The following is a 13,956-nucleotide window of genomic DNA, read 5'->3' as shown; positions in this document are numbered from 1 at the left end:
ACAATGAACGTAACTTAATAAGGGAAAAGTTATCACAGTAGAATGATGAGCTTATGTTAAGTTGGTATTTGCAAGTTGAATGGTAAATTCCCATCCGCAGTTTTGTAATAGTTTGTTCCTAGACAAGAGTGTCATCCCTCCTGCCTTATCCATATTCAATCGTAGTCCCTCCCCTTGTGTTCTGTATCCAGTTGCAACCTTCCCTTTAACAAACTCCTCCCCCTGTTTGTAATACTCCAGAAAGTTCTCTGAGCTCCCCTATATAAAGAGGAGTCATTTTAATAAAGTGGTTCACTCCTTCACTACCTACAACCTGTGTCGGACCCTGAGTGGACTTTCCTCGTCACCCTTAGCCGGGCTGTGTTACCTCAAGGCACTGACTACAGAAGTACAAGATGAACAGAAGAAACTTAGAGAGGAGATGAAGGAAAACAGCTTCCACATGTCACCAGTGCAAACCAGAGCATCTGAAGTCAGAGCCAGACATTCTCCAGTTAGAGAGAGCGGACAGAGCCCACGAACCGAGCTGTGGTATTTCCTAGTCGATCATGGAAAAGACATGAGACGGTGGGAGAGGAAACCTACCCATGCTCTAGCAGCCCAAGGACAAGAGTTGAAGGAGAGAGAAAAAGGGAAGTCCATGAGAGTAAGTGCAGTACTGGTATCTCATGGACAAGGATCTGACCCACTACAGGGTTCCTCCCGAATGTATTCACAGGGAAAGGGCTGTGATGGCCCCAACCAAGACCAGTGTTAGAGGGGCCCTTCCTCTTATTGATGGTCAGTCCACAGATAAACTAGAAATGTTGGTCCAATCATGGCCAACTAAAGAGGAACCCCTGAAAACCACCTCATCCACGGTCCCTCCAGTGATAGAATCACAGAAAGGAGAGGAGAAGGGAAACTTCCCTCTTTGTCTCCAGTAGATAAGCTGGGGGATGAAGGGTGGCTTTATTTGAGAAGGCTTACCAAAAACTCAAAAGGCGACTTATTGCTAACCTGTCCTATCCGTCCCCGTGAAACCCCTCTAACTTTTCTAATAGATACCAGTGCTCAGATATCTGCTCTAAGACTTGAAGACACAGCCTCCTGTGGTGTCACTCCCTCTCGAAAAGGCTTCTTCGTTGCAGATACTTTCGGTAATATCCAGCCCCAGAGGACAGCAAAGGTGAGATGCAGGTTGCCAGGGGAGGAGAAAGCAATAGAAACCCTAATGATTCTAGGTAAGTTTCCTACAAAATTACTGGGGTTAGGTCTACTACAAGGAAAATCATGGACTGATGAGTGTGGAAGGCACCTGTGGTGAAGAGAAGAAGTTTCTTATTTGGAAACAGCAGCTATGAAGGACACTAGCCGAGGCAATAGCAGACGAGAACATCCTGTGAAGTGTTACATTGCTACCATATCAGAATAGAGACTGTTAACCGAATGAGACTATTAGAAACTGTTAATGCATGCACTGAATTTATTGTACCCCTGGTTTTATCAAGTTTATAGTATTTTCTCCCTCACGTTTATCTCCTATTTTCTCATTGGCTAAAGTTTGCCACAATGCAGATCCTTCCCTTATTGGTCCTTCTCAGTCCCATGCTCCCTCCTTCCTTCCCTGATTGGTTACAACCTCTGTCAGTCCCATGCTCCTCCCTTCTTCTAGAGCCTTCCCTGCCTACCCTATAAATAGAGCAAACCACCCTTAATAAAGTGTGATAGCTGCTTGAAGCTACCACTCTGCTTGAACCCTCTCAGTTGTCACGTGGTCTTTTCCTGATCGACTGTGGCACCTCGAGTCACTGTCCAAACACGGGATGGAATAAGTTAGATCACTCTATGTGTATTGCCCTCGCTTTCCTTCCTGTTTTCTATGTCAACACCAGTGAGGAGGGCTATACTGATATTCTAGTACCACCTACTTCCCCCCCAGCAGTCCTTCCCTGACTGCCTGAGGCTGACTGCACCTGGTTCTCTCACTGGTGGTGGTAAATTTTTTGCACTTTTCCTTTTGTAGCCTTTCCTTTTCCTTATGTCTTCCTCTTCTTCCCCCTCCCCCCCCCAGCTTTTCACCTTTTACTTATTGTTACAAATAAAGCGAGTTGTCTGTTTGAGACCTAATATTTGGAGCTGTGTGCCTTGATCTCGCCTTCAAAGTAATCATCTAAGAGAACTGCGTTGCAGCCCCTGACTGGACTGTAACCTTCATGAGTCATCTCTCACTAGAACATGCTCCCAAATAAGAAGGAATGGGGCCTCACTGACCTAAAGGACTGTCCAGGTCCAGGAGGACCTGGATGAGTGGGATTGCAGAAGCCTTGCAGGGAGAACAGGCAGGCAGGTTGCTGATGGGGCAGGGCTGGGGCAATGGAAAATCAATGGGGGGAAGGAGACAACAGAGCCTTTGGTATTTTGAAACGCAGATACAGTTTTCCTGTGCATTCTGCCTGTGAGTCACCAGGGGTAAGCTGTGAAGTTCCTGATATCCAGCTCAGGCTGCAGCTCAGGGAGGAGACCTGGGAGACATCTTGGAGTCAGCCAGAGTCTCCCAGGCCAGAGCTGTGGGATCCCACCCCCCAAACACAACTTCAGAAGGCTGCTCAGGAGATGTCCTCCCTTAGGGGATGCTGCAGAGGTGCCCGCACAGGGAGGCAAACCTCGGGGAGGGAGGGAAGCAGCCACATGCAGTAAGCTGAGAGACAGAGTTTGCCCTCAGCAGCCACATCAACTGAACCAGCCCAGCCTCAAGGCAGACCCCACCCTGTAGCCCGGTCTGAAGATGGTCCTGCTCTGCCAGGGTAGGGATTTGGGTCACCTTAATGTACAAATAAATAGAAATAAACCCTCAGCTGAGTGTTCGGGTGGTCCCACCAACAAAGCCCCAAGGCCCCAGCCCTGGCTGAGCTCCAGCCCGGGCACAGCTGTGAATGCCCACGGTGTCGGCAGGCAGGAGCCAGGCTGGGGTTGGGGGAGCCCGTGGTGAGGGACCTTGGGCTGAGGGCTGACCGCGTGGTCCAGAGGGCAGAGAAAGCCTCCCGCCATTTTGTGTTTGTTGGGGGAAGCCACTGGGCAGCCGCCATTTGGGGGTTTGTCTCCCCTGGCCCTGCACTCCAGCCGGGCCTGAAGGTGGGCCCCCACCAGGCAGACGGGCAGAGGCAAAGCAAGGTGGGGAGGAGAAGGAGTGGGGACGAGATTGCCCTTGGAAGGCAGACGTGCCCTGGCGCCCGCTCCTGCCCAGGGACCCTGCCCAGAGCCATCCCCCTGCTCGCTGGGGCCTTGAGGGGCAGGTGTCCACCGGGGCCAAGGTGTGCCAGCAGCTCCCCCGTGGTGCTGAGCCTTGCCAGCTCTGGGCCCTGCTGGGCAGCAGAGTCCCTGTGTGCCCCCCGCAGCTGGGCCTCAGCCACCTCCTCTCTCCACAGGCTCCTCTCTGCTCCTGCTCCAGCCCAGCCAAACACCTCGGGCAGTGTGGTGGTTTGGACTAGGCCTTCCTTGGTGACCAGTTTGTAACCAAGGAAGGGTCCAGATTTGCCCAGTATTCCCTACGATTTTTACGTAAGCCAGATTATAAGAAGAAAGGAGGGAAGGCCTTCGCTCTCTTTCCTTCCGGCGGCTTGGAGGTGCAGGTTCCCTGCTGTTGAGTCTGCCGTGTTGGGGAGCGAGGCCTAGTTAGGCCTTGCTGACCTTGGGAGGTGGAGGTTGCTGGCAATCGGTCCAGAGCGACTCTCCATTGTCCCAAAGAAAGTGTGAGATATTTCCTTGCTAACTTTTTTAGTCACTAGATCTCAGCCCACTAATTGAAATATATATATATGTATTTTATTTTGGTTTTGTTCCTTTTCCCTTCCCTCTTCCCTTTCATTGGGAAATTGTATATTTTAATTGTATATAATTGTACCATAGGTGTAAATATATTTATATATATCACTTTAGCTGTCTCTCTCTCGTTTCGGGTTTTCTTAGTTTTTTTTCCTCCCTCTTCTCCCTGAGGTTTTGGGAGGGGGGGACACTTCTGGTGGTACGGTTGGGAGACTTCGCAGGGAGCCAGCTTCAAACCATATCAGGCAGGAAGAGCTGGACCTCTCATCTCTGCTCTTCCTGCCCAAAGCCGGCCGTGCTGACGCGGCTGAAGAATGACCTTCTCACCCTCCTGGTCCAGCTGCCACAAAAAGGAGCCCCTCTGCCCCCAGCCCTGCGGCCCCACCCTCCAGCCCAGCCTAAAGGTGGTCCTGCCCTGCCAGGGTAGGGATTTGGGCCACCTTAACGTACAAATAAATAGAAATAATCCCCCCCTTGAGTGTCTGGGTGGTCCCACCAGCAAAGCCCCAAGGCCCCAGCCCTGGCTGAGCTCCGTGCCCGGGCACAGCCGTGGATGCCCACGGTGTGGGCAGGCAGGAGCCAGGCTGGGGCTCGGGGAGCCCGTGGTGAGGGACCTTGGGCTGAGGGCACATTTATTGCAGGAAGGAATTTGGAGTCCCCTGTAAGGTGGGACTGGTGTCCCTCAGGAGGCACCTGGGCATATTTGGAGGTGTCTTCTATTGTGTGCAGGGCTGAGGGCCCCCGAAGAAGTGTGGAGGGGCTACAGTCCCTTGTGAGGCACCCAGGGATATTTTGGGGTCTCTCCTGAGGGCTGCAGGGGGCTGAGGTCCCCCATAAGACTTGCAGGGGGCTGAGGACTGTCATGAGGAACATGGGGGGGGTTGGATTTTCCTCTAAGGTGGGCAGGGGATTTGGGGTCTTTCATAAGCTGTGCAGGGGGCTGCGGCCTCTCATGAGGTTCTCAGGGGGTCTGGGGCCTCTTCTGTAGTGTGCAGGTGCCTGGAGACCCCTTAAGGCGTGCAGGGGGCTGGGGTCCCTCTTGTGGCAAACAAGGATATTTTGGGGTCTCTCCTAAGGCGTGCAGGGGGCTGGGGTCCCTTGGCAGGCACGAAGCAGGGTTAAACTTTAGGGGGTTTCTTGCTGTTCTTCCCACGCCGGGCTCTGGGTCGAGGCCATGCCGAGCTGGGAGCAAATGTGCTGTCCCTGCTCTGCCCGGGCTGCTGGAACAGCGGGCGGGCCCATCCCATCCCATCCCATCCCATCCCATCCCATCCCATCCCATCCCATCCATCCCATCCCATCCCATCCCATCCCATCCCATCCCATCCCGGGGCCCTTCCCAGGGCAGTCTGGCTGGGCCAGGGACCCGTGGGGCGAAGGGGCCGCGGGGCAGCCTGACGAGCTGGGGGGAGGCACAACAAGGGGCCTCCTCGCTGAGCCCTTGGCTGGAGCTTCTCCGAAGCAGAATTCCGGTGTTAAGAGCCTCCAAAGCAGCCAAGAGCCAGAGGAGCTCACGGAAACGTTCATGCGAATCCAAGGCAGACCCCACTGCACACCCCGCGCTGAGCTCTCTGCCCCTGACAGCGCTCGCAGCCTCTTTTCTCCCGTGCCCGAGCGCGGGTCCCTCCCCGTTCCCCCACTGGCCCAGGGACCGCGGGGTTACACCTTCCCCACACGCCCACAGCGCCCCCAGTCCACGGCCAGCAGGGGAAGGGTCCCCGGCCTTGCCCAAAGGGGGGTCCCGAGTCTTTGCTGCTGGTTGGTCCCCTTGTCTCTGGGCAAACTGCACCTCTCTGTGTCTGACAACTGCACCACCAGGCCCTTGGCACTGCACCGCCGACTTGGCAAGAACGCCTCTTCATCCCTAATAGAGCCCAACACACACCTACAGCCCCGGCGCTTCGCCAGGGCACAGGAGGCACTGCGGGGGGACAGCTGAGCCCGTGGCTTCTCACCCCAGCGGGAGCCTGGCACTGTGAGTTCCGAGGCCACCCCTTAGACGGCAGTGACCATGGCCCACAAGCTGGGAAGGTCTTGAGGGGCAGAGACTTTCAACACTTCTCCCCGGGAAGAGTGGCTGATCCTGGGGTTTGTTTCATCTTTTCCCCTCAAAACCAATATCTTGACAGGGAGTAACACACCTTAGCTCCACCCTCCTGTGGCCTGTGATGTGCAGGGCTGGTTGTGCAGGCATTTTACAGAAACTGCCCTCAGTTTATTCACCTGCAGAGCCAATGTCATAACATACCAAAAAGGGGCTTCTTATTCACTGTTGTCATAGCTGAGATACTCGGACAGATGTTACAATTCCAAGTACTTGGATCCAAAGCTGTCTCAAGTCAGCAAAGGATAAAGTGACAGTGGACACTGCTCAGTTCTTAGGGCAGAGGGAGTGGGAACAGAAAGTGCTCTCACAAATAAAGAGTTCCATGTTCACTGCTGGTGTTTAATACATCCCTTTGCCTGCAGTAGAGCTTGTTATCTCTTTCCAAGGATGGCATTTCTCCGTTCCAGTCACTGGAAGCCCATGGCTGCCGGAATGCAAATGCTGTTGCCAGCGCCAAGGGAACTGGGAGCCTCAGTTGCAATAGAGGGACACCCAGCCTTTTTCCTTTAATGTCGTGGCAGTCCAGTCTGCAATGGATGAATTCCTTGCTGTTGTTGGCTAACCCTTGTGCTGGTACCAAGGTGCCATCCCTTGGATGGAGCAGGCAGGGAGGGATCACAGGCCCACGGTGCTGGCGTTGCTGCAGCTGCCCTGATTGCCTGCCTTGGGTTATTTTTATGAATTACGGCATCAAGTCCTTCCCTGTTTCAATATGGGCCACCCCCCAGCCCTGAGTGCACAGCACACACTCGGTGTCGGCGTGGCGGGGGAAGAGCTGGCAGGTGCTGCCGGCAAGAGCGGGAATCACCCACAGGAGGTGAATGTTGGAGCTGGCATTGAGATTGCAGTAGAGCCATGAAACGTCTCACTTGTGCAATGTCATACAAATCAGTTCTCAGGCCAACAAGTAGACTGGACAGAGCTGTGTGGCGGGATGTGCTGCCCTGGCTGGGAGGGCAGCTCCTGAGATCCATCCCCACACAATCCCTGTAAAGTAACATACATGCAGGTATCCCCCAAAAATGCCAAGGCAGTGGAAAGAATTCAAAAAGCTTCATTTTGAAGACAAGAACATTCAAAAGCATACAAAGGAAATTCTGCACCAGCTACAAGAGCACTGGGCCTGAGAAAGTCACTGATCTCTTCCAGGCTTCTCTATTATCGCTGCCCCCCCGGCTCTCTCTGGCCCTGTAGCGTGTCTGTAAGCGTTCCCTCTGTGCTCCCGTTCCAGACAGAGAGGCTGAGGACTTGTCTGGTAATGGGGGGAGGGAGAAAGCAGCCAAACTGCCTTTGAGAAAGATGTTCCTTTTAGGCAGAAAAGCCGTCCTAAGGACCTAACTCTGTCTCCTCCTAACAAAATCTTCTGCAAGCCTTTTCTATCCTCACAATCCAACCCAGGCAGTGAGGTCACAGCAGGGCTGTGAGGTCACAGAGCCCCGTGGTCCCACAGCACCACAAGGACCGACCACTCAGTCCCTGACTGCAACTGTTGCAGCAGCAGCGGCGGCGGCGGCAGTGTCAGATTTGGTGGCGTTTGGACAGTGATTACTGGACAGTGATTACTGGACAGTGATTACTGGACAGAGATTGTAGAGCAGCGGTGTCAGGACAGGGGTGTCAGGACAGGGGTGTCAGGACAGTGGCAGCAGCAGTAGCTGCCGGCCGGTGTGAGGGCGAGGGGCCATGGCCCTTGCTCTCCGCCTCTTCCTCCTCCTCCTCCTGGCAGTGGCCCTGCACGCCAGGGCTGCCCAGGCTGCTCCGGTGCCAGCGCGGGGAGCAGGTCAGCCGGCGGCCTGGGGCACCTTTCCCGGCCAGCGGGCTCTTCTCCCCAGGAAGTGTCGGGGATGGTTTTCCCCAGGGCTTTAGCCAGGGTTTCCTGGGTGCGGAGAGAGCCCCGAGGGGCCCTTGGCTGCTCCAGCCGCTCCCCCAGGGATGTTGCACAGGGCCTGGAACGAGTGTGCAGAGCGGCCAGGAGCCAGCCCAGAGCTGCCCAGGCCCCTCTGCAGCTCTGGCCATGTCCATTGACATCTGGCCCCCACGGGGCTCCCCGAGCCCCTGCAGTGCCACAGTTCTCTGAGGCAGGAGGGGATCCCAGCATGCCATGGAAACGGTTCCCATCTCTGTTTCTAGATGAGAACACTGGGAATGCTTCCCCCTTAGACTGGCTGCGTAAAGTTTTGCAGCCCTTGCAGCCTCCTGCAGGTAAGTTTTCAATGACTCCTCAAAGAAAAATATTTGACAACATGGCAAGAGCCAGATGACAGAAGCTTCTCTGGCTGTTGAGTTACAGGGGTGTCTGCAGGGAGGACTTTTCCAGCTCCTTTTCTGGTTCCTCGGCCCAAACTCCTCTCACATGGCAGGGGTGAGTAGTCTGTCCCTGCTGACCTCACAGGCTGAGCTCTGGTTTTCTCTAATCTGTTCATGTCAAATGGAACTGCTTGCCATTCTGGTCCTCCAAGAGGCAAGAGCCAACGTCCAGGAGAGAAAAAGACCCGTGAGTCAAATGAAGTTCTGAAAGAAATTATGAAGGAACTTCAGAAAGGGCGAGGTGGATCTGTTTCCTCAGCCGGAGCCCAGTGTGGACAGGCAGTGGCTGCACAGCGGGAAGGGATCCATCGCAGCCTCGCTGCCCCGCTGCTGCTTTCCCGCCTTCAGGGGCTGTTTCCCCACCTGTCCTGGCTGCAGCTTCTCCCCGGCCTCTGCAGGAAGGCCTTGAGCATCCCCTGACCCTGTGCCCCAAGTGCACCACGGGCCTTGCAAAGCAGGAGATCCCTTGTATTGTGAAGATGCCACCTCCTTAACGGAGAATGGTCCCATCTGATCCAGGTGTCTCTCTTGCTTTCCCCAGAGATGGACCAAGGGGCTGTTCACAAGTTAATGTTCCCTGAAGGAAGCAGTGGCTCCGTGCCAGGCTCTGCTGAGGGCAGGGAGGCGATGCCAGGCACGGGCACACGGGGTAATTGCTGAGGCGTGGTCAGCCGGTGTCGGCCATCGGGGTGGCTGTGTGGCAGCAGCTCTTCCCCCAGTGCCCGCTCGGGCCCGTCACGGCAGCAGCCAAAGCTGAAAGCACGACAGGTTGGAGGCATCTGGAGCATGTTCTGCAGCACCTGGGAAACGGGACTCTGGCCCCAAGGTCCCTCCCGCTGCAGCTGCTCCCAGAGCTGGCCCTGAGTCTCGAGAGGCCCAAGGCACCAGAGCAGCCCAGAGCACGATCCCTCCCGCGAGCCGAGGGCCGGAGCGCTCCCTGGCTCCCACCCTGGGCAGGGGCTCACGTGTCTCCTGAGAGGGCCTGACTTCGTCCTCTTGGGCTGTGGGAGCTGTCCCAGGGCAGGGAGGGATGGGGCTGGCACTGCCTGCTGCAGTCTTCCCCAGGGCTTTAGCCAGGGTTTCCTGAGTGCAGGAGACACCCCCGAGGGGCCCTTGGCTGCTCCAGCCGCTCCCCCAGGGATGTTGCACAGGGCCTGGAACGAGTGTGCAGAGCGACCAGGAGCCAGCCCAGAGCTGCCCAGGCCCCTCTGCAGCTCTGGTCATGTCCATTGACATCTGGCCCCCACAGGGCTCCCCGAGCCCCTGCACTGCCGCAGTTCTCTGAGGCAGGAGGGGATCCCAGCATGCCATGGAAACAGTTCCCATCTCTGTTGGCTTCTAGCTGAGAACACTGGGAATGCTTCTCCATTGGATTGGCTGCGTAAAGTTTTGGGGCCCTTGCAGCCTCCTGCAAGTAAGTTCTCAATGTCCCCTCAAAGAAAAATATTTGACAACATGGCAAGAGCCAGATGACAGAAACTTCTCTGGCTGTTGAGTTACAGGGGTGTCTGAAAGGAGGACTTTTCCAGCTCCTCTTCTGGTTGCTCCGCCCAAACTCTTCTCACATGGCAGAGGTGAGTAGTCTGTCCCTGCTGACCTCACAGGCTGAGCTCTGGTTTTCTCTAATCCATTCATGTCAAATGGAACTGCTTGCCATTCAGGTCCTCCAAGAGGCAAGAGCCAACGTCCAGGAGAGAAAAAGACCCATGAGTCAAATGAAGTTCTGAAAGAAATTATGAAGGAACTTCAGAAAGGGCGAGGTGGGTCTGTTTCCTCAGCCTGAGCCGTGAGACCCATCAGCCGGGGGCTTATGATCCACGTGTGGACAGGCAGTGGCTGCACAGCGGGAAGGGATCCATCGCAGCCTCGCTGCCCCGCTGCTGCTTTCCCGCCTTCAGGGGCTGTTTCCCCACCTGTCCTGGCTGCAGCTTCTCCCCGGCCTCTGCAGGAAGGCCTTGAGCATCCCCTGACCCCGTGCCCCAAATGCACCACGGGCCCTGCAGACCAGGAGATCCCCTGCAATTGCCTGGTCTGGTCTCCCGGCAGCTGCGGTGTGGCGGCTGTTTGGAGGAGGGAGTGCCCTGACCCAGCCCCAAAAGCCTGGCTGTTTCCCTGGACCTTTCCCATGTCTTTTATAAGCATTGCCTCCTGAAGATGACCCTTCCCTTATGGAGAACAGCTCCCTCTGATCCAGTTGTCCCTCTTGCTTTCCCCAGAGATGGACCAAGGGGCTCTGTGGCAGGCGGCGTTCCCCAAAGGAAGCAGTGGCTCCGTGCCAGGCTCTGCTGAGGGCAGGGAGGCGATGCCAGGCACGGGCACACGGGGTAATTGCTGAGGCGTGGTCAGCTGGTGTCGGCCATCGGGGTGGCTGTGTGGCAGCAGCTCTTCCCCCAGTGCCCGCTCGGGCCCGTCACGATGTGGGTTCAGTGAGGGTTTGCTCTGCACTCCTGAGAGAGCCCCGAGGGGCCCGTGGCTGCTCCAGCCGCTCCCCCAGGGATGTTGCACAGGGCCTGGAACGAGTGTGCAGAGCGGCCAGGAGCCAGCCCAGAGCTGCCCAGGCCCCTCTGCAGCTCTGGCCATGTCCATTGACATCTGGCCCTCACGGGCCTCCCCGAGCCCCTGCAGTGCCACAGTTCTCTGAGGCAGGAGGGGATCCCAGCATGCCATGGAAACGGTTCCCATCTCTGTTTGCTTCTAGACAGGAATCATGACTTGGATTATCTGGAAATCCTGCTGAATGATGCACTGAATTTCCTGGGGCAACCTGGAGGCAAATTCTCAGTGTCCCTTTCCTGACAGAATAATCCCTTTCAATGTGGCAAGAGCTCATTCATGTGCCATTTTCCTGAAGACCCTCTCAAGGTTGCTGGATTGTGGCAATCTTGGCCAACTCCTTTCTCAGGCCCAAGAGGGATCCCACAGGATCCCTGTCAGGGGGAGCTTTTAATCTTCTTTCCCTGGAAATGCCAGTTGCTCCATCTGTGTCCACACGGAGAAGGGCAGAGAGGGAAAGGGCCGGGCCCAGCTCTGCCTCTGCTCCTGAGGGGAGGGCAGAGATGAGGGCCCTGCAGGGATCCCGTTGCCCAGTTGCACTCCCTGCCCCTCCGGCCTGAGGGAGAGTCTGGAACTGGGTCACGGGAGCTCTTCTGTCCTGCCCTTCTTTGCAGCCAAGCCTGGGGGTGACGGTGATGAGGAACCCACAGTGGGGCCCAGGGCTGAGCCTCCGGAAGGTCGTGTGGGTACGTCGTGGCTTTTCCCCCTGGGAGAGCTGCCAGCTCAGAGCCCAAAGCTGGGCCAGCCGGGCGCCTCTGCAGGGGCCAGGACAGAGAGCTGCTCGTGTGTGCCCTGTCCCTGCGGGATCCCCTCACCCCCCCTGTACCTCAGGGCTGCCCGTGCAGAGCCCCAGGGATGACACAAGTGTCTCTGCCTGTTGAGTTACAGGGGTGTCCGCAGGGAGGACTTTTCCAGCTCCTCTGCTGATTCCTCTGAGCAAGACCATCTCATATGGCATGAGTGAGTAGTCTGTCCCTGCTGACCTCACAGGCTGAGCTCTGGTTTTCTCTAATCCATTCATGTCAAATGGAACTGCTTGCCATTCAGGTCCTCCAAGAGGCAAGAGCACACGTCCAGGAGACAAAAAGACCCTTGAGTCAAATGAAGTTCTGAAAGAAATTTTGAAGGAACTTCAGAATGGGAGCTCCCTGGCTCCCACCCTGGGCAGAGGCTCACGTGTCTCCTTAGAGGGCCTGACTCTGTCCCCTTGGGCTGTGGGAGCTGTCCCAGGGCAGGGAAGGATGAGGCTGGCACTGCCTGCTGCAGGGATGGGTTGTGTGCGTGTCCCTCAAAGGAGCGACTGCTCAAGCAGCTCCGCTCCCCCCGGGCTCTCCTCCCGGCCTTCTGGGTTTGCTTTGGTGGGACAGCCTGTCCCCAGGGCCTGGAGCCTCCAGGCACCCGCACTGAGGGAAACAGAGAATGTCCTGGCTGTGTCCAACGCGCTGTCGGCTTAGCAGGGGTGCCCAGGACGGGCTAACGCTCCAAATTGCTCCCGCAGATGCAGCCGGTGCCACAACACGTGCTCCCAAGATCCAGGAGAGCACTGGAAGAGATTTCTGTTGGGGAACAGGCTGTTTGAGTGTGATAGTGGCAAGCGTGTTGGAAGGGCTGCTTGCCATCATGTTGTGCTGTGCTGGAATCTGGTACTGGCGGGTGAGAAAATGGTGAGTTGTTTGTTGATCTCCCCCTCAAACAGCTTCTTTTGAAGGCAGCTCCTAGCCATGGACCATTCCCAGCCTGGCTGCTGTGGAGTGGCCAGTTAGTCCTTGGCCAAAGAACTCTGCTGAGGGTGCTGCTGCTGTCCAGTGCTGTCCTGGCCTCTCAGCTGCTGGGCCCCTCCTGGGGAGCCCGCTGGGACTGGAGCCAGTGCTGGCTCCAAGTGAGCCTGCCTGGCCAAGAGCAGCCCCAGCAGGACGGGCAGAGGCAAAGCAAGGTGGGGAGGAGAAGGAGCGGGGACGAGATTGCCCTTGGAAGGCAGACGTGCCCTGGCGCCCGCTCCTGCCCAGGGACCCTGCCCAGAGCCATCCCCCTGCTCGCTGGGGCCTTGAGGGGCAGGTGTCCACCAGGGCCAAGGTGTGCCAGCAGCTCCCCCGTGGTGCTGAGCCTTGCCAGCTCTGGGCCCTGCTGGGCAGCAGAGTCCCTGTGTGCCCCCTGCAGCTGGGCCTCAGCCACCTCCTCTCTCCACAGGCTCCTCTCTGCTCCTGCTCCAGCCCAGCCAAACACCTCGGGCAGGAAGAGCTGGACCTCTCATCTCTGCTCTTCCTGCCCAAAGCCGGCCGTGCTGACGCAGCTGAAGAATGACCTTCTCACCCTCCTGGTCCAGCTGCCACAAAAAGGAGCCCCTCTGCCCCTGAGCCCTGTGGCCCCACCCTCCAGCCCAGTCTAAAGGTGGTCCTGCCCTGCCAGGGTAGGGATTTGGGCCACCTTAACGTACAAATAAATAGAAATAAACCCTCAGCTCAGTGTCCGGGTGGTCCCACCAGCAAAGCCCCAAGGCCCCAGCCCTGGCTGAGCTCCAGCCCGGGTGCAGCCGTGGATGCCCACGGTGTGGGCAGGCAGGAGCCAGGCTGGGGCTGGGGGAGCCTGTGGTGAGGGACCTTGGGCTGAGGGCACATTTATTGCAGCGGGACCATCTGGGCCTTGTGCTCCTCAAATGGGCTGCTGTTAGGGTTCTAAAAGCGAGGGGGTGGAGCTTTAGTGATGAATATTCATAAATCACCTCCTCACCCAGAGGTGTGGACTTGAAAGGAAAAAGCCAAGGCCTAGAAGGGGAAGGGGCCACCCTTCTCCCCTGCGTCGGAGGGTAAGGCAGTCACTCCTCTCAAGGCAACCTGCAGTGGCAATCGCTGCTGGGGCTGCCACTGCCCGCACTGCAGCGAGAGACTTTGCCAGGAAGAGCCCTCCCCGAGATCCAGATTCTGCTGGGTTCTGGTTTTCTTTTTTTTTTCTGTTGTCGAAATTGCAGCGTGGTCTGCCCAAAAGGAGCGAAGGCGGGAGCCTGCAAGTGGCAACTGTTGCTACTGCTGCTCCCTGCCCAGGGAGAGATTGCTGCTGTAGTCACCCCGGGAGATGCCACAGCCCGGCTGGCTACTGCACCCGCTGCTGTTCCTCACGGCAACAGAGAGGGAGAGAGAGGGAGACAGCCTGCCCCCTGCCTCTGTGTCCTGCCATCTTCCTGCGACAGT

General features: G+C 56.9%; 2 protein-coding genes across 5 annotated transcripts in view; both read left to right on the top strand.

Annotated features, from left to right (window-relative positions):
• Nucleotides 1-13,956, top strand: part of LOC135420517 (uncharacterized) — a 490,234-nt gene that overhangs the window by 466,822 nt on the left and 9,456 nt on the right. The gene's annotated exons all lie outside the window — the stretch shown is intronic.
• LOC135420516 (uncharacterized) lies at nucleotides 6,924-13,228 on the top strand. Of its 4 annotated transcripts, XM_064668080.1 has the most exons (10): nucleotides 8,294-8,405; nucleotides 8,760-8,867; nucleotides 9,561-9,632; nucleotides 9,721-9,792; nucleotides 9,880-9,978; nucleotides 10,435-10,542; nucleotides 11,386-11,457; nucleotides 11,660-11,731; nucleotides 12,270-12,435; nucleotides 12,959-13,228. In XM_064668080.1, exons 1-10 carry the CDS (start codon nucleotides 8,333-8,335, stop codon nucleotides 13,155-13,157), a joined length of 1,041 nt encoding a protein of 346 aa, XP_064524150.1. In that variant the 5' UTR covers nucleotides 8,294-8,332; the 3' UTR covers nucleotides 13,158-13,228. The 4 variants fall into 4 exon arrangements, with proteins under 4 accessions (XP_064524152.1, XP_064524150.1, XP_064524151.1 ...); XM_064668082.1 differs by lacking the exons at nucleotides 8,294-8,405; nucleotides 8,760-8,867; nucleotides 9,561-9,632; nucleotides 9,721-9,792 and adding exons at nucleotides 6,924-7,691; nucleotides 8,042-8,113; nucleotides 8,202-8,273; XM_064668081.1 differs by lacking the exon at nucleotides 11,386-11,457.

The sequence above is a fragment of the Pseudopipra pipra genome, chromosome 11 (genome assembly GCF_036250125.1).
Source record: "Pseudopipra pipra isolate bDixPip1 chromosome 11, bDixPip1.hap1, whole genome shotgun sequence".
Classification (NCBI taxonomy): domain Eukaryota; kingdom Metazoa; phylum Chordata; class Aves; order Passeriformes; family Pipridae; genus Pseudopipra; species Pseudopipra pipra.
Note: the sequence above shows the minus strand (reverse complement) of the source record. Positions and strands in the feature narration are given on the sequence as shown.

Excerpts from the sequence above, each read along its gene's own strand:
- LOC135420516 (XM_064668080.1), top strand. The coding sequence starts at position 8,333 with ATGTCAAATGGAACTGCTTGCCATTCTGGTCCTCCAAGAGGCAAGAGC. Across the intron at positions 10,543-11,385 it reads GCCAGGCACGGGCACACGGG|CCAAGCCTGGGGGTGACGGT; the intron begins GTAATTGCTGAG and ends CCTTCTTTGCAG. Across the intron at positions 12,436-12,958 it reads TACTGGCGGGTGAGAAAATG|GCTCCTCTCTGCTCCTGCTC; the intron begins GTGAGTTGTTTG and ends CTCTCTCCACAG.